The following is a 24,823-nucleotide window of genomic DNA, read 5'->3' as shown; positions in this document are numbered from 1 at the left end:
TTTTGGCACGGGAGGAAAAAAAGCGCTGAATCAGTGGGGAATCAGTAGAGCGACCCCAAAAAAGCACTAAAATAGTAAGGCCTGCAGGAGCAGAACCCTGAGGGAGATCGCAGGAGAGCAATCCACAAAAATGGAGTCAAACCCCCAACGAGCCCTCCAGAGGAGATGAGCGGAAAAATTCCGGGACTAGCGGTGGGAGGTTCTCAGGCCTCCTCCAATGTAGGCCTCTGGAGGTGGAGATGTACCAGAAAAGGTCTAGGATAACTGACGGTGAGGTTCCCAGGTCCTGATGAGGGGCTGTGGTAGAGGCAGGGCGACAAGAGCCAGAGGAGGATGGCCTCCGTGAAGAGCCCCCATAGTGCTTCGTTAGTGCCAAAAATCCAGCAGGCTGCTGGGGTGCAGTGTCTCAGCTGAGGAGCAGCAAGACCAATCTACCTCTGTTGGGGATGAGATCAGGCGGCAGCGGCCTACCTTTGTTGGAAGGTGTGGCCCAAGTCTGGCCGCACCAACCTGACTTCGTGGAAGTCAGGGTATCAAAAAGCAAGCAGTGATACCGTTATGCCGCTGCATGAGGTGATTGGATCTCCGTACATCAAGTGGCACCGAAGGGGAGTACCCCACACAAGACCAGGTAGGACCGGATTCAAACCCAACACCGTGTCGCAAAGCCGCCCACTCAACACACGAGAATAACCACCAGGAAAAACCCGAGGAATGGTGTGGTCTCTGAGAGCAAGGCCTGCAAGAGAGCAGAGGCCTTAACCAGCAATTAAATTGTAAGTCGTCTGGACAAATTGGAGGAACTGGTGACGGCCATGGTGAACAAGTTTTCTACATCATCAAAGCAGAGGAAGGACATTTATGATTATGTATGGGAAGATGAAGGGGTGGTAATGGAGGCAGAGTTACCCAAATTCTCATACACTGCTCAGGCCAGCCAAGGTGAGAGCCATATACTATTGCTGCAAACTTTGCAGTAGAGGGATATCGACCAGCCACTTGAGGATGATATTGCAGCATCAATACTTCTATGGTATCGAATGCTTTTCAGGAGACGGTACTAGAAGAATCCATCAAGAAGTCCCCCTGCCCTAATAACTGCCCTCTGTTGGAGATGACCAAGGTAAACCCTGCAATATGGGACAATTTGAAGGTTCCCACAAGGGCAAAAGACATGAAATTGCAAAGACTACAGGGGTCAATGGTTAAAGGTATCAATGCATTCGCAAACACTCTCACACAATTTATCGGAGACCCAACGAGATGCTCTGGGGCTGTTATCCCGTGCAAACTATGAACTGAATGCCTTCAGGAAGGAGGTGATTGAGCTCGACCTCAATGGAAGATGTGCTAATTTGTGCAGACCATCTAACCCTGTAACAAAGTATCTATTTGGTGACAATCTCAGCAAACAGGTGAAAGATTTGAATGAGCAGCAGAAGGCAGCGGCTGGCATGGTCAGAGGTCCGAGAGCTCAGGCTAGAGAACCTGTATTGTTCCACCCCTATCGCAGGTATGCGGGAGAATTTAAGCGGGTTATCAGGGGTGGTTTCCCACTCCGAGGCAACAGTCAGCAGGTCTTTTTTAGGGCAACTCCCTCCGTGGAGACAGCAGGATTTTCCCGCTCAAAGTGCTTCATGGAGGTTGGCCCAGAATGCACCAGCCCACAGACAAGACAGGTTGAAGGAGGGAACGCTCCACGATTATAGTTGAGTGCACTCGATAAATAAAGGCTTCAACAGTTGGTGGTTGATTAATGCTATTCTACGATAGACGGTGTAATATTACCACTGATGCTTCTATTCGCCAAGAGTGAAGGGGTATAAAATCGAATTTGATCCACAAAAAAACCCCTCTAATAAGGAGGGTCTATATACTTATATACGCAGACCGCAAATGATGGAGGCTATACATGCCGAAATCATGGTGTTAAAAAAAGAAAATATTATTGAACGTTGGAGCCATGAAAAACACGAATTTGTATCAAACATCTTCACGTGACCCAAAAGAAGTGGCGACCCCAGAGCGATACTGGATCTATTAGATCTTAACAAATGTGTCTTGTACAGGCACTTTAAAGTGGAAACATATATTCTGTGATGCAGATGTTACTCAAGGGCTATTACATGGCCTCGATAGATTTGCAAGATGCATACTATTCAGTCACGATCTCCCCACAGTACAGGAAATTCTTGAAATTTAACTGGAAGGGAGAGCTATGGCAGTACAAGGCTTTGCTGAATAGGCGGAGCTCAACACCCAGGGCGTGTACCAAGTTACTGAAGCTGGTGTTTGCAAGGCTCAGGAAAGAGGGGCACATGGTGATAGGTTACCTAGACAATATCCTTATCGTGGGCAGATCGTTTGAGGAAACCAAAAGGGCAGTAGCAGTCTCCTTGAGAATATTAAGCCATGTGGGGTTTCATATACATCCTGAGAAATCAGTGCTGGTGCCTACTAAGAGGTTAAAATTCTTCAGCTTCATTAGTAATGCAGAAGACATGAAAGTTACCTTGCCAGAGGATAAAGTGACAGAGATTAGGACAGCCTGCAGAAGGCTCATAACAGGGTACCATCCCTCCACAAGAAAGGTGGCCAGGTTGATTGGGAAACTGGTGGCGATTTTCCCGGCGATACAATATGGTCCGCTAAATTATAGGTTCCTGGAAAAGGACAAAATATTAGCTCTTAAGGCAGCTAAGGGACATTTTGACAGGCCCATGAGGCTACAAATGATCGACTAAAACTCGCTGGCTTACGCGAGGAGAGTTCAGAAAGGTGGACCTGGAGATCAGATCAGACACCAGTGGCAAAGGTTGGGGAGCCATGAATCTAAAAGTCTCTACTGAAGGCAGATGGATGGACAGAGAACTCAGGGAGGCCTCAAAATCAAGCATCAATTATTATGAAATGCAGGAATGTTTTTTAGCACTGAAGTCTTTCTGTGCGAGGGAAACTGACATTCATGTACTGCTGAGGTTGGATAACACTTCAGCAGGGCCTACCTCAATAATATGGGAGGTCTCAAATCTCCTTCCTATAACAAATTAGCCAATGAGATTTGGCTCTGGTGCATTCAAAGATTAACACACAGATGGACTTGATGCCAGAAAATTCAATGATAGCACTGAATGGACTATGGGTAAGATATTTTAAACTACTCGCAGACACCTTTGGTATGCCGGAGATAGATTTGTTTGCATGCAGGATTAATGCCCAGGTTCTGAGGTTCGTGTCCTGGCTGCCGGATCCCCAAGCGAGGCCATTGGCACCTTTACCCTAGACTGGTCAAAACATACCTTTTATGTGTTCTTCCAGTTTGCCTTGGTGGTGAAGTACCTGAATAAGATACAGGAAGACAGTGCCACGGGATTGCTGGTAGTGCCAAACTGGCCTTCCCAATGTTGGTTTCCTGTAATCCTTAGGCTGATGGTGGGGAGTCCGTTGGTATTCACAAAAAAAACAAAGGTCTGCTAATACAACTGGTGTCAAAGGTATCTCATCCAATGTCTCAAGTCTGTTAGGTTGCAGGATTGGAGAGCGATGACCGACATAAACGCTCTGCAAACAAGAACTCTGGACATCCTGTGGGCATCTTGGAGAAAGTCTACACAAAAACAGTATGCTTCCTATGTGGGGAATAAAATTACTGTGCCCAAATCAGACTCAATGAACAGTCAGTATCTATCAGAGCTTTCTAATGGATAGGTTTTTGTGCAGGCGCCCAGCTGCAGCATAGTGAATACACTGCTTTCTTGACACACCAGGACTCTGAGCACAAGATGATGAACCACCCTCTGATCAAAAGATTTATGAAAGGAGTGTTCCACTTGTGTCCTTCGGTAACCCGATATAAGGAAATTTGGGACATTAAGATTGTTTTGGACTATTTAAGGCTACTATCACCAACTTCCAGTTTGGACTTGTGTAGCCTGTCCCACAAGCTGATAATGCTAGTGACCTTGACATCAGCCCAGAGGTACAAACTTTGCCTTGCATTCATATGGACTATATCCCTTGGAAAGCAGACTGTGTAAGCATTCAAGTTAGACATTTTGAAACATAACAGGCATGGGAGAGTTGGGAAATTTTTTTTCATTGTATGCATACAGAGAATATGAAAGATTGTGTTGGATTGTTTAAAAAATACTGTATGTACAAAACATATTAGACTAAATGAGAAATACATCTTTATATGTTATAAAAAATGCATCAGCGGGCTACACCCAGACATTCGCCAGATGGCTATGGGAGGTCATGAGAGTGGCTGGAGTGAATATTTCTCAGTTTGGGTCCCATTCAACTAGAGCAGAGGCAACCTCGGCAGCCAATAGGGCTGAGGTCCCTATATGGGATATCCTCTGCCAGATGGGATGGAGTAATGAGAGTAATAATAGGTTCTACAACAAACCTTTAAATTCAGAGGGGCTGAGTTTCACAGCTTCCATCCTATACACGGCAGATTAAATAAGGTTGCAGAAGAGTGACCCATTGAACTGATTATAGTCTGTCGGACCACCTGAAGGGGATAAGCCACTGAGCTACAAACTCTCACGTTGGCGAACCAATGTACATTGTGAAGAATAATGGAACATTAAACGAGCACTTACCCACGCAAAGTTTGGTCATTATTATTTGAGCAAGGGGAGCTGGTGAGTCAACATGCCCACTTCCCCATCAACCTTTTTTCTTGTTTACAAATAAAGATGTTTGGTTGTAATAAATATGTTCAGTTACAGGTTTGTGTTATGGTTGGTTTGTCTGGTTCAGCTCATTCAAGTTCAGTAGCTTCTCCCCTCCGGACTGTAAAGGAATAGCTGCACATTCACGGATGGGATCTCATTGTTCGAAAAATAATTATCAAACTTCGCATAAAAATTATAAAACTTCGTTTTATGTTCCATCAGTCTGGTAAATTAGCAACTGCTCCCTCCTACCTGCCATACAAAAGAACCAACAAAAGATGCGTACTTCTCCCACAACCATAGACATAATTATGCATGCTTGGTTGAAAAAAAATAAAGCCATGAGAATGAAAAATTTATCCTGAATGAAATATTTTAACTGCAATTATTACAGCTTTTTAAATGTGAGAATACAGAACATTTAAAAAAAAGCTTGGACATTCTTATGAAACTTTTTGACAGCGATTGAAATGAGAATTTACAATTTGATAAAACAAGCTTGTAGGATAAACTGTTCTAGTAGTTTTTTCAGGGTACACTTTGATTTTTTGCCAGCAATACTAATCACAAAAGACGGAAGTTGTGAAAATGTTACAATAAACACAGGATATATACCTGTTACAAGATACGAGAAGAATGAACAGATAGGTAAAGCCCATGGTATCCAGAATTCATGCAACCATGAAAAAAGGAAAATAAATTTAAAATGTTAAATAAACAAGCATAAAATAACAGAAAAAAATGCAAGCTTAAAATTGTAAAAGTAAATGTTCACTTAAGTAACACGGCACGGTTGATGTAGCAGATAGTGCAATGCCTTTACAGTGCCAGTGATTGGAACCAAAGAAGAGGTACAAGGACTGCTTTAAGAAATCTCTTGGTGCCTGCCACATTGACCACCGCCAGTGGGCTGATATCACCTCCAACCGTGCATCTTGGCGCCTCACAGTTCGGCGGGCAGCAACCTCCTTTGAAGAAGACCGCAGAGCCCACCTCACCGACAAAAGAGGAAAAACCTAACACCCAACCCCAACCAACCAATTTTCCCTTGCAACCACTGCAACCGTGCCTGGCTGTCCCGCATCGGACTTGTCAGTCACCAACGAGCCTGCAGCAGACATGGATATACCCCTCCATAAATCTTCGTTCGCGAAGCCAAGCCAAAGAAGAAGAAGATTGGAACCTGGGTTCCAATTCTGCGCTTGCAGTAAGGAGTTTGTACATTCCCCCCTGTCTGCGTGGGTTTTCACCAGGGGCTCCAGTCTTCTCCCACTGTTCAAAACATACTGAGAGTTGGAAGTTAAATGACTCATGGGCCCAAGTGACCTGTTACCGTACTGTATGTCTAAAATTTTTTTAAAAAAATCCTTTGGTGTAGATGGGAGCAAATATTCAGTCAACAGAATGGCTTATTAATGCTTTGCTCGTAGTAGCTGTTTGAATAAAGTTGGATGAAACAGCAATGGCGTCACCCAGAATGAAGAGATGGTTGATGCCACTCGCCATTGGGGTGACTCTATTAAAGCATCTCCTTAGTTTGAGTTGCCCCAATTAGAGGCTTTATCAGTAAACTTGGGGGAGGGGGGCATTAATTATCTTGAATGTTATTGTTCACCTTTCACACAGTTCTGGGCAAGGAAGTTGTAAGTATATCCATGCAGTGACGCTTAAATGTTTTCAAAGAATGAGACTGAAAATAAAGTAAAATGCTTTAAAGTTTGTTCAGTGCAAATACAGTACAGTATTTTTGGTCTTTTAAACTGTTAGGCATTGTTGGAGTAAGTCTCAAGCAACTACAAAATACAATTATCCTGCATCTACCAATTCCCATAAGTGTTGGATACCAGGGATTTCACGATACATCTTCTCTGACTTGTACCTACTGGTACTTGTAATTCTTTTAGATTATCTTCAGCAAGAAATGGAAAAAAGAGAAAAAAGTCCATTTTGCCTTTGACACCTGCTCTGCCATTCAACAAGATCACAGCTGATATTTCTACATCATCTTTCTTCAACTGACCAAGCAACTGCAGTAACTACATTTCAGATTCTCTGGATGATGACATTTATTATGTCTGTTCCTTCACATGTTTCAGCTGTAACTACACCAACGTTGTGCTAGAAGACATGCACCTCCACAATTACTTATCGGTGCACAAAAATAGCAGGAACCTTATACAACACTGAGGTTTTGCTCCATTAATCAAAAATGTGAAGATTAAATCCATGATCAGAAATTTTCGATAGCAACAAATAGTCAAAATATAAATAAAATACTCATAATTGCATTCAAGAACAAGTGTATCGTCATCTATTATTTCTATAGTTCAGAATGAATGCGCATATTTACAAATTTTTCAGTGAATATAGTGGTTACACTTCTATAATGCATTAACTTTCTTCCATTCAAACAAAGCAAATATTGGATACGTCTACTCACCAGCGGCACAAGCGGCTAAAAATTTCTCACTTTGGTTAGGCTTATTTGCTATCATATGAGTGCACTGTTGCTTGTATTCCTATTTTTAAAGAGATAAAGAGAAATTTAAATGCTCTGCAGACTTCATTTAAAATCTTTGCACTAATAATACAACTCCATCATATTTTTTTCAAATGATAATCTTTGAGAATACATGAAGAGGCATCCGAGCCCAATCTAGATTGTTCTTCCAAAACCTCAACTTCCCTGTCATTGTTTCAGGATCAATTTAAGATCAAATTTAATCTGCACAATGCAGACAGGACACTCTTGTACAAAAAATATTTTTATGACTTAAGTTTTTCTAACACTAAATACATCACTTCCTAGCAAGTACTTTTTTTGCAGCAATAACATAACCACTGAATTATCCTTGACAAAATGACAAGTATACAATTTAAGCCTCTTGTGAATTACAGAGCCCAACTGTGAATGTCAATCATTTTAAATAACATTTTGGGTTCTTGTTTACATGAGATGCTAGACTTCAAAAAAAAAAATTCACAATTATAATGGCAATCACTTGTAAGCATAATCAAAATAATTGTTGCAACATTACTGCCATTTCAGACAGTACAAAGGGGAAAATTTTATGATTAAGATAATAGATACTCGCATAATGCATTTTCAAAAATGTTAAAAACTTTTGAATGGTCTGGACAGACCACAGCAATTTTGTTTATTACTGAATATAGACAATTATTTTTTTTTTTACTTGAGAAGGTGCAAGACCAATTCAAATTAAGAATTACATTTAACATGGAATTTTAGAATTTTAAATAGTTACATCAGGCTATAAAACAGAAATTAATGACTTGTAGTGGAATTAGAAGGTAATAATATTTGTGGTATCCTAAAATGCATTATGCTGTTGGTCTTTCATTCATGTTGAAAGTACACCCATAGAGTAATTGTACCCAATACCAGAAAACCTTGTAAAACATTTTGCATAACCTTGACTCTGGAGAAGAAATTATGGGTTCTGATAGATCCAAGATTTCTACCATTCTTTATTTTAGACAACAAGGAACATCCTCCAAGCTTTCCTTGGATTCTTTTTGAATAGCAGAACAGATTTGAGGGGCTGACAGTTTTACTCTTTCCCTTACTTCCACCACCCTTTGAAAGGGATTATTACAAATTTGCTTTTAAGAGGAAAAAAAAATCACCTGTCTTAATATGGTAACACTTAAGTGTAAACTTCTATCTTACCATGAAAGGAAACAACTCCTTCATACCCACCTTGACAAGATCCCTCAGAATCTTGCACATCTCAATTCCAATACTGTAGCAACCGTGTCACAGAGCAAGATGAAGAATGAGAAAATGATCAGATGTAGTCAAGTCCAAGTTCAGTAAAAGTACTTTTCCTCAGTCACCTTCAGCTTTTGAGCCCCCCCGCATTCCAAATGATATTTTTGCATTGTGACATCATAACATCACTCGGAACATCGCAAGTCAGTTCGATTAAACCTCCAGTGAGCCTCTGCATAGCCGAATCTCCCAACCCTGGCCCCCACAATCCAAAAGGAAGCTAAACTTCTGGTGCCATTACTGTCCATTGGGTCCTCTAGCATTATAAAGGACAATGCTCTCTCTCTCGACTCTTCGTGGCCCATGAGTATCACCTTCTGTATTGGGCTGGGGGCGGGTGGCCGGAGGGAGTCCAGAGGCCAGTTAGAGCCGTCTCCATACAGGTCAAGGGTTGGGGGCATGTAGCATTACCTTGATCTGATTGTTTACCGTTTGTGCCATTCCTAAGTTTTGTCAGTTTTCCCTCATTACCCATAGTGCACATTCATCCCCTTGCAAACTGCGCATTTAAGTTAATTTAGCATTTACATTCCATTGTTTCCTATGCATCTCTTGAGAATAAACGTGCGTTTTACCTCGATCTGGGTCTGGTTCTTTACCTGTGGTACCCACACGGACCCTCACTTATAACAGCACCTCTATGCACAAACACAATACCAGTATTCCTTTGAGATAAGGGTGTTGTTGTTCCATGCCTTGACATGGGAACTGGGGCCAAATTTCCGTTCCCGTAATTTGGCTAAGAATTCCTGACCGTGTGCTGCAGGCACAAACTCCCCAGGTCCATAAACTAATTCAGTTGATGAGTTGAGATCCTCCTTGGGTGCAGTTCTTATTCCAGGGCAGATTATCTGCCTACTCAGGCAGGCCATCAGTGCAGCCTTCATGTGCCTAGGGAACTGCTCCACCAGGCCATTCGACTGCGGGTAAGCTGTCATATGGTGGAGCTTCATTCCAGTTGCTATAAAACATCCAAGATTGCGGAGGTAAACTGTGGGCTTCTGTCAGAGGTGATATCTAGATAGGGCGAACTGATGAGATACCTAAGAAGAAATAAAAGATCTGGCATATGAATAGTCGATGAGTTCATCATAGGAACTGCCACTGGCCACTTAGTGAATCTGTTGATGATCGTTAAGTACCTACACCCTTGGGACACCAGAAGCAGGCCGACAATGTTGACACGCACGAGGCCGAATCTGAAGCAGCTTTTGCATGTGCAAATCTTTGCCCGGTACAAGATCTGCTTTTTAAAAAAACAAAATATATAAACTTGTCGGCTATCAGGCAGACCATCGCTCAAATGGAGGGGTGGGACAGTTCGTGAATGGCATCAAAATGCAAGGACTCCACGCAGCAGGGACAATAGAGCAAGACTAATCTGTGGAAATGTTGCACAGTAAAGTGGTTCCTTGTGGCCCAAAAGCTATACTGAGTTGGAGGCTTGTGACAGCAGTTCTATAAGCTGGGGGTTCGTCATTCTGGTACTGAGCTTTAGCAAGTTCCATGTAGTGTACACCCAGAGAGAGGGCAAGTACTGCTTGAACAAAGGAGCAGGACAGGGTATCAGCCACATTACTCCTGGTTGAAAACTCAAAAACACAAGATAGGTGGTGCTGCTAGCAGGCTGACCAGGGATCTGATGCCTTCGTGAAGGAAAACGTTTGCAGATTGTGGTCAGAAAAAACTGAAGTCCCTGCCTTCCATAAAATAGCAGTAATGTCTGAGCACTAGGTACAGTGCCACCCATTCCCTATCAAATGTGCTGTATTTAGTTTCCAGAGGGCAGGGGTGCCTACTAAAAAAGCTAGATTCCATTGTCCATGGGTGCATTGTTCTAACACCACCCCACCCACTGCCACATCAGACACATCTCTTATTAAGGCAGTTGGTGCATCCATTTGTGGCTGAACCAGCAATCTTGCCCTCGCCTGGGTGTCTTTGGTCTGCTGGAATGCTCCTGTCGTCTCCTTTGTTCTTTGGCATCGCTGCACACTAGTTTGAAGTGGGGTTTCACAATATGAGCTGCAGAGGGTAGAAAGCGCTGAATAGAAATAGACCATCCCCATAAATTCCTTGAGTCTTTTGATTGTATCGAGCCTCATGAATTTGAGGATGGCTTCTACCTTGCTAGGCAATGGAATGACACCCCAGCTGCTGCGCTCATGTCCCAGTTGTGTAAATCCTGGAGCAACAAATATCTCTACCAACCCTACAAGAACCTTCCTGAGCAGTAAACATTTACCTTTCAAGCACCAAGCCTGGTGAACTTTATATATGTTAAATTCTGTGCACAGGATGGTGATTGCTAGCAACCAGAGAACTTGGAAGAAGAACTGTGAACCAAGTAACTTTTCTTGAATTTATACACATATTGTATACATGTGTGCTTAGAATTAGAAGGGGGTTAATTTGGGTCAGTTAAGTATAGAGTCAAGTTAATGTATGATTCTATTTTCATGTTTGAAGTGGATTAAAAATAACTTTTGTTTTGAAAGCCACTTGTCTTTGTGAATGTCTATTGCTGCTGGGTTTTGGGGTCGTTTGGGCTCCTAACAGTGGTGTTCACCAACTGGCACCCTTTAACATCCATCAGTGAGTGGGCTGAGAAAATCGCCACCTTGCAATGGCTGAGACACAGCAGAAAGAATGAACTTCCATGCAAACTTATTGTCACTGAATTTCAGGGGTGTACTCCGTGCAACATACATCCAAATCAAACTGTTATTCACCACAGTGAGCACTGAACCCACACTCCTGGTACAGGTGTCAAAAGCCCAAAGGAGGAAGGTCACTAACCTTTACACCTGTGTCAATTAGAAATTTGTGCTGGGAGAGTTCATCCCAGACATCGAGGAGGATGGCACAGTGTGGCCAGCTGCCATAGCCATGAGTGACGACTGGCCATGGTGTTTACCCGGAAGTGCAAGGGGGTCAGCAGCAGTGACCTCCAGATACCCAGCATTGATGGTAAAAACACCAGGTAGTTGTCACAGTCATGCATGTCCAGGGAAACATGCATTCTCATCACCAGCACTCATGGAGTCTGGGCCTTTGGGTGCGATGCAGCACCAATTTCTGTGGGCATTGCTGTCTCGTGCACCACAGAATGTCTGCATGGGCGGCTGCTGCTCAAGAGTTATCAAAGTCCTCATCAGCCAACGTGAGGTGATTGTCTTCTGGCATATGCTCTAAAAACAACTGCTCGAAGAGCAAGGCCTTTTACCATCTGCCAGTGCCAACATGTCATTCATTAACTCTGAAGGGGCACAATATGGAGGAGCCATGCAGCTCGTGAGAGACCGCAAATCCGGAAGAGAGCTTTTAGGACTTTGTACTTGCCAAGAGCTGGTGGGTCCCAAAGGAAATCCACTACTCGACCAGCCGTGTCCTGGTCAAAGGCGCTTACCACATGATAGTACTTAGTGGAGTCCACTTCTATCTTGAGAATGTGGAACTGTGCCTCAGCCTGCCCAAATCAAACTTCAGGTTGAGTGATCCTAAAGACAGCCAGTTTGAGTGAAACTGCTGGATTGTCCATGTTGGGTCCAAAATCCGTTTGGGCCCGTCGGGGTCACCAATGTAGTAACAGTGTCACAGTGCAAACTGAAGAAGGAGAAAATTATCAGACATAGTCAAGTTGAAGTTCAGTAAAAATTGTTTACTCAAAACAGTCACACGCAGCTTTTGAAAACCCCGTGCATTGCAAATGATGTCATACTGAACCTCCCGAGCCAGTTCAATTAAGCCTCCAGTGAGCCACTACAAACCAAATACACTATATTGAGTCCTCATTCATTTGTCTTTTATTAGCTTCAGCTCCCTCAATATCACTTCTTAAAAAGACATCTTTAGTTGTACCTTAGTTACTACTCCCAATGACTCCAATCACCTCGATTCACTGACAATCATGCAAATATGGAAAGGCATCATATCATAAGCACATAAGGGACATTGAGTAAAAGCTTTGGACAAGATATACCTCAAGGACCAAAAGTGGATTAATTAGATACCTCATTTGTTCTTTGTGAAAGAGAAACTGTTTTTCTATTATTTAGAAAAGCCATTCACTTGATGCATTCTACAAGAAGGAAAAGGATATAACCAATATTTCAGGCCTGAGCCCATTGTCAAGGTATGTTTGAGATTGAGGTGAAAGTTAGCAGGAAAGTGGATAAAGCTAATGAGTTCATCATGGGTGCATGAGGCAGCAGAGATGTGGTTAATAATGTAGCAGAGGAAGAGTTAAGACCCTTGGCCTGTGTAGGCTTGTAGTATGATTTTTTTTCTACATAACCAATAAAAAGGCAGGCAGAGCTGAGACACATACAAATATCTATGGCTACCCCTATGACTTGAAGAAAGTGGGAGGAGAAGTTACTGAGAATACTTTTGGCTAGGCAGAGGAGGGTGGTGGTAGGGGAAAATTGGTTGGGTCTGTTGCTGAGAAAGGAACAAAGGGTTTTGAGATTGGGGTATTGAGCTGTATTGAGATTGGATATCCATGGTTGAAAACGAGGCAGTAGAGTTCAGGGATGTGAAGAGATGGAGGTTATGTGAGGTATTGTGGATGGAGATAGGAAGGGAATGGACTGGGGTGACAAAATGGAGTTGAGGTAAGATAATACCAGTTTGGTGGGAGAGCAGCATGCAGAAACAATAGGTTTACCAGGATAATTGGGTTTGTGAATCTTGGGTAGGAAGTAGAATAGGGCAGTGAGAAACAGTGAGGTTAGAGGCTGAGGGAGGGAGATGACTAGAAGTGAGATGGTCAGAGGTGGGATGTGATATGGCAACTTGATGTTTCTTGGTGGGGTTCTTTTCAAGGAGCAAGAGGTGTCTGAGAGTCTTATTCTTGCAAGAACTGAAACTTTGAATATTAATCTATCCTTGAAATTTATCTTTGTCTGCCTCGTGGCATATTGTGTTAATTTAATTTATAACATGGTTTTTGGTTCATCTTATGTACTGTGTGGCTGCAATAATTTCAGTGCATTGTACTTGTACCTCCTGAATCTGTTTGAACTTCACAAATGCAACTTACTTTCACATGATATTGATTGAACAGATACAGTACATTTTGAGCAGAAACACCCAAACTATTGTCTCAATCAACTATTAAATTGGTACAACAAATGAGCTGCAATATTCTATCATATACAGACATTGTGGGAGGTGGAACAGAAGTTGGTTTTGTGATCCCCCACCAATCAGAGAAAAGATCATTCTGTGATTGGCCGGGACACCAAGAATTTCTAGTCATGATTGAATAATCCAGAAGTTAGGAAGTAGATTGTATATACAAGATATGGAAGTCAACACAGAGGCATTTGAGGTAATGGGCTCAGAAATAATCAGCAAGAATGAGGTAGTACTGACCTGGAGTAAGTTGGATGTACTGGACTTTTCAGTGGCCCAGACAATATGTAGTCTATCAACTTTAAACTTACCTGTTCATTAAAATAAACACAGTCAAGGCGAGAAAGTAATTCAATTAGAGCCCCTTTTTCAGGCTTCTTGAACCCTGTCAACTGTATTACAGGTTTCTGTACAGGTCTAGCCATCTGCAAAAGAAAAATTGACAGTGCACAAGATCTCATTCATATTTTGCATTCAAACATTTCTGGAAAAGGAAAGGAGGACCACAATTCATCAACCTCCACTCATATTGGTCAAGGAAAATCATAGATTTTCATTAAGAATTCTGAAATCAATTGTACCATAAACTGAACACATTCTATATTTTGTGTAAACTACTAAGCTCAAAAACTTAATACTGTAGTCCAACATTTTTGATGAACAGATTAACAAAATATTACTTTTTTTTACTGAGCCACATGTGCAACTCTCAATGTTTCATTCATATGGTAGCTTCCATGGATCCAATAATGTTTCACATCTTTTATCTACCATATCTATTTTCTATAGTCAAATGCCCACAAAGCGTAACTGTTCAGATAAATTGGAGCTGCACCAAAGTGCAGATTCAGCCCATTTACATTGGACAATGAAGATTGTGCTTCCTGAGCACTTTTGGGTTTATTTTATGGATTTTGGGCTCCTGATCACAAAAATTGCTGTAAAATTTTCCTATATCTCATTTTTTGTTTTAAGATATAACCTACTTTTGTGGTTTCCTGACATATTTTAAATCTACTTCAAGCATATAAAACCATGAAGTACAACATGTGATTGAAAATTCATTTTCTGTATTCACATTTGGACTTCTTCCTTCCTGATTTTGGTTCAGTGATGAACATGGTGAATGATTTCACCAGACATTGCAAACATGAAAAAGTGGCATCAGGGCAACTGGAATCCATCATTGCTAACCGAAAACTGTGCAAACTCATGGAGGTCTCAATTAGTCTGTCCAGCTCCATTGGGAAGGCCATATTTACTCACCTGCTTGATTGTGGTTAAGAGTTGTCAGTGGGATCATTTTTTTTTGGACAAGGATCAGTGATCTGGATGATAATGTGGCAAATTGGATCAGCAAGTTTGCAGATGACACCAAGATTTGGAGGCATTGTGGACAGTAAGGAAAGTTTTCAAAGCTTGCGGAGGAATCTGGATCAGAAGGAAAAATGGCAGATGGAATTGAATGCAAAATGTGAGGTGTTGTACTTTGAAATGACAAATTGAGAAAGGAAATACATGTAAATGGTGGGGCACTGGGGACTGCAGTGGAACAGAGGGGTCTGGGAACACAAAATACATAATTTCCCAAAAGTGACATCGCAGGTAGATAGGTTTGCAAGACAGCTTTTGGCACATTGGCCTTCAAAAATCAAAGTATTGAGTAGAGGAGTTGGGATATTATAGTAAAGTTGTATAAGACATTGGTGAGGCCAAATTTGGAACATTAGGTGCAGTTTTAAGATTGAAAGGTTGCGGAAACAATTTACTATGATATAGCTTAGTCTTCAGGAACTGAGTTACAGGAAAAGGTTAGGACTTTATTCCATGGATAGTAGATCAGGCATGTGAGTGAGGTTAAAAAAAAAGGAAAAGAGCCTTGTGTTCTTCTGGCGATGAGGACATCATTTAGGTAGATAACAAAGTCCAAATCCCCACCCACTGCATTCATGAGGCACTAGAACATCTGGGCCGCATTCTTTAACCCGAAGGGCATCCGGAGGAATTCGAAAAGGCCAAAAGGGGTGATGATCGCAGTCTTTCCAATGTTGTCGGGGTGCACTGGGATCTGGTGATATCACTGCACTAGGTCGACTTTGTAAAAAACTTGAGCGCCGAAAAGGTTGCCGAGAAATTTTGTATGTGAGGGACTGGGTACCTGTCGGGAGTTGTTGCATCGTTCAACCGCCGGTCTCTGCAGGGTCTCCAGCCCCCAGATGATTTGGGAATCATGTGGAGCGGTGATGCCCAGGCACTGTCTGAACGCTGGATGTTGCCGAACTCTTGCAACCTTGAAAACTCCTTCATCTGTTGTAGTTTTTGGGCAACAGCCATCTGGGTTTGGTGTGAAATGGGGGGCCTTGCATGCCGATGTGGTGGAGGGGCAATGAGGCATTGAAGCATGGCTCCAAGATGGCGAGGAACGCATGGAGTATATCAGATTACTCATCCCTGGTGGCAGCGATATCTGGTTTGCAGGTGTCCAAGCGCACGGAATGGAACGTGCGGAGTTGACCAGTCACTTGCCCTTCATTTCGACCAGCAAGCCGTGAGCCTTCAGGAAGTCGGCCCCCAACAGTACGGTGCCCACCAAGGCCAACACAAACCTCCAATGGAACTTTTCTTTGCTGATCTGCGCCCTGCAGGTGCTGTAGGTCTTGATGGTGGAACCATTGGCCGCCCGCAGGGTTGGACCGTGAGATCGGGTGCGAGTCTCTAGAGCTGTGATGTGGGGGGGGGGGGTTAGGACGCTCAGCTCGTGTCCACCAGGAAATATCGGCCGGTGGATTTATTGGTGACATAAACGAGGCTGTTCACGTGGCCAGCCGTCGCAATCTTCGACGGCAGCTGGCCTGGTCATTTCCCTGAAAGCTGCAGGTTGCCAGCATTTACGGGCTTGCGCTCCCCAGCGCTGGTGATAAAAGCACCAGGTGGAATGGCTCTCATCTGGCTTGTGCTTAGGGGTGGCTTGCGGTAGGTTGGTTCCTGGTCGCGAAACCTGGTTGAGGGCTGCCTCATTCTCCCTCTTCGTGAGGATTCACGTGGGTCCGCAAAATCCTCATCAGCCAGGAGCAGCTGGATATCTTCCAGCATCTGTTTGGAAAATCTGGCAGAAGAGGAAGCAGGGCTTATGATCATCTACCAGGGCCAGCATTTCGTCCATTAACGCTAATGGGCTGCGGCCCCCAAGCCCATACAGGTGCAGGTGCCTGGAAGCCTGCTGCTTGCGGGGGGGGGGGGGTGGGGTGAGGCCAAATGTCCCCAAGAGCAAGTTCTTGAAGGTGGTATATTTACCCTCGCCCGAAGGGTAAATTCTTGATCCAGTGCGCTCACAACTTGGTAGAACATCTGGGTGTCTGCGGATATGTTTCTGAGCTGGAATTGTGCTTCCGCCTGCCCAAACCACGTCCGTGGGCAACGTGTCCAGAAGGGTTGGGCGGAGACTGATTGCCACAGCGTTAATCTCAGTCGAATCCATGTCGCAGAGACCAGAAAGATATCTGGGCTTGTCGGGGTCACCAATATGGCGTTTGGCACAGCTGAAGCTAACAGTCGTTAACGACTGTTTTATTTGAATTTAGTGCGCGCCCCTTTAAGGGCAGTGCTGGCTCAGTCACAATGTGCGTGGTGACATCATAATAGTTTCCCGAGGCGTATGCTGAGCGGGAGGTACGAGTTGTGAAGAACCCCTGATGGCGCCATCTTCCCATGGCTGCCCCGCCACGTAGAGTTACACTCGGGGCTGGTTCGCCATGAGAGAGTGCACTGCCCCACACACACAAAATTACCGATTTCAAGCCCCTTTTATTGCATTTTCAAAGTTTAAAAAGAAATGACAAAATAATGTTACAAGCCTTGAGGACTCCAAAAACCAACAGCAACAAAAATCTACCAAGGAAATGGTTACTTCAACAGAAAAATGTTTTTAATTTTGTTCATACATAATAGTAATATGTGTTGAAATTATTCACTTAACCGAACAAAGCCCCTTCTAATTCTCAGCACCCGCATGTATGTATTCAGGAAAATTCTTTGTTTCACTGTTCAATCATTCACTTTTCACTTCTCCAAGTTCACTGTTATCAGACAATTTTCCATACTGTGCACAGAATTTAACTTATCTTCAACAGGTTCTTGGTTTTTAACTTAAATTGTTACCAGTCAGGAAGGCCTTGTTGGTTTCAGAGAGAGAGATATTCGTTATTCAGTGGTCACAGACACAAATTGATCTCCTTCAATCAGCCAATTTAGTGTCTTGCTAAAGAAACTTGGCTCCTCATGGATTTTCCCAAAAGATAATCTCTTCTTCCAGGTTACAACAAAGAGTTCTTCCTTCCTTCACCCCCCCCCCCCCCTCCATTTCAGGAGAAACACAATAACCATCCAAAACCACATGATCTCTCTGAGAACAGCAGACTTCAACCAGAAATCTGGATCACTGGTACCAGTTTAGCAAGATTAATAAGTTTCTGAGCCTGGACATCTGTTCAAATATACTGTTCCTTTAAAGAAACGTAGTCCATTTCATTTCTACAACATCAGTCCGATTAACACATGCAAAGGCCAAAACCTTGTGTTTTTGATTCTTAGTTAATTTTGTGTCTCTTTAAGAGAACTATTGTTTGTAGTCTTACCATAGTGACTATGTAATACGTCATAATATCTGCCCAAGCTAACTGCTCGCTCTCTCATTCTACAAGATGTAGGAAGCGCAAGGACTAGCAATTTTTCCATGAATTTTGTATATCTTTGTGTTTTAGTTATTGCTTTTGTTATGACAACTTTAAGTAATTAGAGTCTAAAGGACTATCTTTATACAATAAATGCCTTGTCATTTACTGTTATCAAACTATGCTAAATGTTTATCGGTTCTATCAATGACACAAAGTAATAGCCACAGAGTTTGATTTATTGGATTAAAGAGATCTAAATTTGGGATATTACAGCTCATGCTTTGGAAGATAATACTTTGAAATTAGGATATTAGATTAAGGAAAGTGTCACCTACACGTGAAGCCTTCATAGGCACTCTTCATGGTTTCTGTAGAGTCAATGATCTATGGAAGAGGAAAAATGATCAAGGATCACCTCAAAGCCTTCTTGATGAAACAAAATAGAACATCCCTACCTACACCTGGGAATCTTTGGCACCAACAAGAAGCTTGGGATGACATTGAAAACTTCAAATCCATAGGCAAAATGCACAGAAACGTTGCATCAACAGTAAGTGCCTCACAAACTACCAAGAAATGGTTGATAACTGGAGACTTTCAAAAGACATGTTAAAGTACGACATGGTCAATTCAGTTTTAAAACGGAAGCCCAGAGAATTAAAGGACTGGTGGCAACTTGAATTGGGCTTGAGAAGCAAAACAATCGAAGTGACTGTGCAGTACTTTTTCCTCCATCACCCAAGTTTGGTGCCCTCCCCTTTGCTGCTCATTCTTGCTGTGCAACACGGAGCAAATTTCAAAACTTGCCTCCAAATACAAAGCTTGACAGCTTGGGAGAAGTATGGCAAGCGTGTAACTCAGCAATTCAGAGGGGGAAAAAAGGAAAAGATAAAGGTTAAACAGATCAGAAGCACGAGTGATGATGGAATGACGTGAATGAATAAGAAAGAGCAGGCCAAAAATAAAGAATGAATGGGGAGTGAGAACGACTCGGGCAATACCTGCCCCATGCAGATGAATAAGGGAACCCTTCAGATCAAGCGAGAAATGGTGCTATCCGTGGCTTCTTTTTAAAAGGCAAAGTGCACATTTAGAGCCCCAAATTCCCACCTCCTGCAGCACATTACCTTAATAAGGCTAACCCGTGGAGAAAGCGGCCCATGTGCATGAAGCGCCGTCCGCCTGGTGCCACTAACCAAACTTCGCGCTGCCCGCCCTGCTCTCGCGCGTTTATTTAAACGACACGCAGGCGCTCTCTCACTTGCACACAATGCACGGAAGCAACGGCCCTGCCCCACCCCCCCCCCCTTCCCAACCAACCAGAGACACGTCACAAAACAGCTGGCGAGGGTTGAATGAAGATGCCGTTCTGCCTCGCCGTCATTCGTCTCGAGGATCCTCGCCAGGAGGGCCGGCCATTGCTGACGTCCGCCCCGCGTCTCCGAGCGACGCGTCGGTTGGCGAAGGCGCGCTCATGCGCATTGGAGCAAGAGGTCACTATTGGGCAGGTACGTTTTACAACCCACACCACAACCAAATATCTCGATCAACGCATTCTTTCCTCCTTCTCCCCACCACCACTCCCCACACCCCCTCCCCCCCACGCCTTTCCTCAGTCCGAGCTTGAGCTGGAGCCGCTGCGTAGATCATGTTTGTAGCTAGCAGCGTCAAACAGTTTTGTTTTGTGGTTTGCGAATTCAGGCCTGTAGAAGTGGACCCCTCACTGTGCAATACAGATTTGGTTTTGTTGTCGTTGCGATTTTATAATGTAATTTTTCCATTCAGTGCCTCATTTTATAGTAACTGTGGTGGGACACCGCCGGTCTACTGCAGGAGGCTACCTCTGTAAGGGGGACAGGACAACACCTGGCCAGCTGTCAATCAGTTGGCATGAATGGATCAAGCCCCACCCGGTCGGGTGTCAATCACCCTCCGGGATATAAGCCTGCGCCAGCCTCCCGAGGCCTCACTCAGAGTTGCTGCAGCCACAGTCAGATTTGCTCTTTGGAAGTCTTTGTGGATTAAAGCCTGTTGTACAGTCTTTATCTTTGTGTGAGTCTGATTCTGGCTAACAGGGCACCAGAGCAACATTGGGTGCGGGGATGTGCCGCAGTTTGGGTGGAGGGTGGGGAACGATACTGTGAGAAACAGAAGTACCTTCACAGACTTTGCTCCTGACAAAAATTGAGAACAAAGAACATTTATTGTACAATAATGCAAAGTTGGGTGCTTCCCCTTACCCTGGGAATACACACACATACTGGGGCTCACCCAACTTTTATACAGTTCATTTGATGAAGTGGGCAAAGGAGTTAAGGGTTATGGGGATAAGGCTGGAAAGGGGTACTGATAGTAGTGATCAGCCATGATCTGTAAAATGGTGGTGCTGGCTCGATGGGCCGAAGGGCCTACTCCAGCTCCTATTGTCTATTGTCCATTGTCTATTCCCCCCCCCCCCAACGTTCTTCTGCCTCCTGGATAAGTCTGGCAGGCAATCCTGTCTGCCTAAGTGCTGTTTCTGTGACCTGGAGGACCAGGGGGTATCCTGTCTTGTGTCCCATCATGTCATTGTCCTTATTCACCTGCCTTTGTCCTTATTCACACCTTCCCAACCCTCAGGGCTTACTAACTCTTATATGCAGAACGCTAATTCTGTCTAAGGCTTACTAATTACATATGCAGAACTTGCTGACTCTCTATAAGGCTAGAAGACCCTCCCTTATCTTATTCAGACTAACTTTACTTCCTACATTCTATTATCTACCCTCATCCTATTCATACTGGCTTTATTCTTTCTTTCTTTCTTCTTCTTTGGCTTGGCTTCGCGGACGAAGATTTATGGAGGGGGTAAAAGTCCACATCAGCTGCAGGCTCGATTGTGGCTGACAAGTCCGATGTGGGACAGGCAGACACGGTTGCAGGGGAAAATTGGTGGGTTGGGGTTGGGTGTTAGGTTTTTCCTCCTTTGTCTTTTGTCAGTGAGGTGGGCTCTGCGGACTTCTTCAAAGGAGGTTGCTGCCCGTCGAACTGTGAGGCGCCAAGATGCACGGTTTGAGGCGATATCAGCCCACTGGCGGTGGTCAAGGTGGCAGGCACCAAGAGATTTCTTTAGGCAGACCTTGTACCTCTTTGGTGCACCTCTGTCACGGTGGCCAGTGGAGAGCTCGGCATATAACACGATCTTGGGAAGGTGATGGTCCTCCATTCTGGAGACGTGACCCACCCAGCGCAGCTGGATCTTCAGCAGCGTGGACTCGATGCTGTCAGCCTCTGCCATCTCGAGTACTTTGATATTAGGGATGAAGTCGCTCCAATGAATTTTGAGGATGGAGCGGAGACAACGCTGGTGGAAGCGTTCTAGGAGCCGTAGGTGATGCCGGTGAGGACCCATGATTCGGAGCCGAACAGGAGTGTGGGTATGACAACGGCTCTGTATACGCTAATCTTTGTGAGGTTTTTCAGTTGGTTGTTTTTCCAGACTCTTTTGTGTAGTCTTCCAAAGGCGCTATTTGCCTTGGATAGACAACTTTATTCTTTATTCATTACACATATATCCATACTAGCTTTCTTCATCTCTCATATTTTCATATTAGTTTTACTCATCTCTCACAATCCTCACTTTTCTTTTAGCTACGCTTTGTGAATTCTCAACTGGAATGTATTACTTGTAAACTTGGTCTTTTTCCCAGCGAGTCAATAAACGAACTGCAGTCTCAGCATCATCAGGCAGAATTTGGGAAGCATACATCTTTTGGGTTACAGTGATCTGACGAGGGGTCCGTTGAATTAAATACTGCACACAAGTCTTTAGGCAGGGGAGCACCATAATGGTCAGAATAGCGAGTCCAGCTGCTATAAGGGCTGTGGGTATCAGACTCCAGTTACCAATAAAAAGTCTAGTCCATCCCACATCGGACCAAGGTTGCCAAGTCAACCTGGGCATTGGAAGATTTTTGAACTTCTGAAGAAGTGTCTTTAACCGCCTGACCGTTGTGAGCATTGTCATTAACCAGTCTTTCACAAACGCTGCCTTCAGCAGCCAACGAGTAATCGAGAGCCAGGCGTGTTTTGTGGTTCGTATCTGTTGTCTTTCTTCAGCCCATAAATTCAGGGCCATCGCTGTCTGTTCGGTGATGATCTCCAAGGCTGGAGTCTGATTAAACGATTTAAATGCCAAGCAGCTGTGGTGTACTGGAGCAGCTTACGTCGTTTACAACTGGAACTCCCCTTATAGTGGTAGTTCTTAACATTCCGAATGTCTGTGTGACCCAAAGGATGATTTACAGGAGACCAAGTTGGGGAGGGGTGTTTCTTGTCACTTAACCTGTGAGTTGCAGCTTGTCTGCGAACATTAGCATAAGTATCACTGAACCTGTGAGTTGCAGCCTGTCTGTGAACATTAGCAGATGTATTCACTCTATCTCTGCTACATGTAAATCCTGACTAACATTCTGTCTGTCATTGTCCCACCATCTTCTTTGTGCTATCTCTTTAAAACTCCTCTTTTTAATATATGTAGAGGCCGGAATACAAACCAAGTATACTCCCCTAGGGCCGTTCTGTTCCCCTGGTCCATGTTGGGATCCTATATTAACCCATACTAAATAAGGTACCCCACTATGACTACTCTATACCTGCGCCCTGTCTGCATTCTAAAGGTAAATAATTGTCACCTCTGCTGCCCCTATTCCAGGAGGACTTAATACATTGTGAGCAATTTGGTGGTTTCCCAAAAATTGGGAACCAACAAGTAAACAAAACAGCAAATGGTAAAAACAACATTACAGCACTTTTTCCTGGCGTAGTGTAACTTTCAGATCAGAAGGATGAAGGACTGCACACCAGGTGGATGGTAGATTATCAATGTCTTTAGTCCGTGGATCAGCAGCTTGTTTAATTCGTTCTATATGAGTCCACCCCTTTTCTTTCGTTCGCACTGCAGTGTCTGTAATCAAAAGTACACAATAGGGGCTGTCCCAGACAGGTTTTAGTTGGTGATCTTGCCATGCTTTTACATATACCCAATCACCAGATTTAATAAAATGAATAGGATACTCCAGGGGTGGGTTTTGAACTAATAAACCCTTCCGTTTTAATTTGTATAGAGAGGCAGAAAGTCCCTTTAAATATTTGGATAGGTACTGGTCGTTAGCCTCAGGGGTAGGGGTATTAAAAGGTGACATACAAGGTTCGAGTATACCATCTTTCACCAACTGGTCAATTACTGACTGCACCCCATTTCGGCCAGCCATTGGAATTGGATACTGCTTTCGTCTAGTTACTTGCTCAGGATCTTTTAAAGTAACTTGTAGGGGAGGAATATCTAACACACCTCTATTGCTTCTTTTTGCCCATACTCCAGGATTTATTAGTTCCTGATCCTCCTCGGTTAATACATACAATTGAACCCCGATACCTGATTCTTGTGGTCTGGTGCCGATAGCCAATTGGTCCTGTAAATCTCGTCCTAACAAACAAACTCCAGCTTGGGGAACTAGTAGAATGTCCTCCGTTCCTATCTTCTCTCCCATTTGTATTCTTACATCCCTTAATACAGGGACCGTAAAATCTCTTCCTCCTACTCCCGAAAACATCACTGTCTCCTCTATCTTAACACCCTCGGGTGGTTGTAAAATACTAGACCGGGCTGCCCCAGAATCTACTAAAAATACCATCTTGTCACTGTGGGGTCCTATGCTTAAATTTACCAATGGTTCTCTGTGCAGCCCCACGGTGTGTATTAACTGAGAACCGTGATTCCCCCCTATTCATAATCTGCTTCCATCATTTTTTGTATGTATTATCTCCTTCTGATTGATAATTTAATGTTGTAGTGAACAAAAGAAAAAAACACACAGAAACTGTGAGTGAGTTGAACCAACCAACTGACTTTACTGGAACTCTCTGAGAGCTTAGCAGCACCACTCCCATGATCCTTTTCAGATCCTCCCACTTGAACTATTGTGATGTCAGCCCAATTCAAGCCTGTTTGTGGATCAGTGAAGCTCGCTACATGACCCTCTGTAGTGATATGTTCTTTCCTTGTACGTTATTCCCTACCTATGTGATTGTATGTATGAGGCTGGCCCGTCCACTGGTGACTCTTTGTCTCCGCTCCTTATGACCTGGCCATAAAGGTCGATCTCCCTCCTCCCTTCTGGAAATTCTGGATCCGGGGCAGCTCTCAACTTTGTGGTTATTGATAGAGCCTATCAATTTAATAAACATGAGTGTCTCTGCGGTAATGGAGAAACTGCTGCGCCCCGATCGCTTTGAAGTGGACCCCCAACAACCAGGGGCTTCTGAGTACTACGAACAGTAGATCATCTGCTTCAACAACTTCCTCGAGGCCGCTTTTGGACTTTGATGACAAAAGGCTGAAAGTCTTGCAAGGGTCGGTCAGAGAGCCTTCCAGGCAATAAGAGGCTGCAGTACTTGTGTGGAGGCGATGGCTGAACTCCGTGCTCTCTACAAGCTTAAGCTCAACGAGGTGTACTCCTCGCATCCCTGAAACAGCAGCCTGGTGAGTCATT

At 43.7% G+C, this 24,823-nt stretch overlaps 2 protein-coding genes across 15 annotated transcripts in view; one reads left to right on the top strand and one right to left on the bottom strand.

Annotated features, from left to right (window-relative positions):
• Positions 1-19,686, bottom strand: part of slf1 (SMC5-SMC6 complex localization factor 1) — a 102,002-nt gene extending 82,316 nt beyond the window's left edge. For 9 of the 13 annotated variants that reach the window (XM_069891315.1, XM_069891354.1, XM_069891394.1 and 6 more), the window contains exons 1-4: positions 19,418-19,549; positions 18,626-18,674; positions 13,929-14,042; positions 7,126-7,204 (exon numbers count right to left, since the gene is read on the bottom strand). In XM_069891315.1, the coding sequence (XP_069747416.1) occupies positions 7,126-7,204; positions 13,929-14,042; positions 18,626-18,640 (208 nt within the window). In that variant the 5' untranslated portion in view covers positions 18,641-18,674; positions 19,418-19,549. Of the gene's footprint in view, positions 1-7,125; positions 7,205-8,406; positions 8,450-11,887; positions 12,085-13,928; positions 14,043-18,625; positions 18,675-19,417; positions 19,550-19,610 lie in introns of those variants that run through there. The other 4 variants (XM_069891321.1, XM_069891336.1, XM_069891328.1 and 1 more) reach the window with 4 other exon arrangements.
• Positions 19,628-24,823, top strand: part of kiaa0825 (KIAA0825 ortholog) — a 313,741-nt gene continuing 308,545 nt past the window's right edge. The window contains exon 1 of one of the 2 annotated variants that reach the window (XM_069891206.1): positions 19,628-19,798. In XM_069891206.1, the coding sequence (XP_069747307.1) occupies positions 19,646-19,798 (153 nt within the window). In that variant the 5' untranslated portion in view covers positions 19,628-19,645. Of the gene's footprint in view, positions 19,799-24,273; positions 24,814-24,823 lie in introns of those variants that run through there. The other variant, XM_069891255.1, reaches the window with a different exon arrangement.

Source organism: Narcine bancroftii, chromosome 1 (genome assembly GCF_036971445.1).
Source record: "Narcine bancroftii isolate sNarBan1 chromosome 1, sNarBan1.hap1, whole genome shotgun sequence".
Lineage (NCBI taxonomy): Eukaryota > Metazoa > Chordata > Chondrichthyes > Torpediniformes > Narcinidae > Narcine > Narcine bancroftii.
This window is presented reverse-complemented; position numbering and strand designations above follow the sequence as displayed.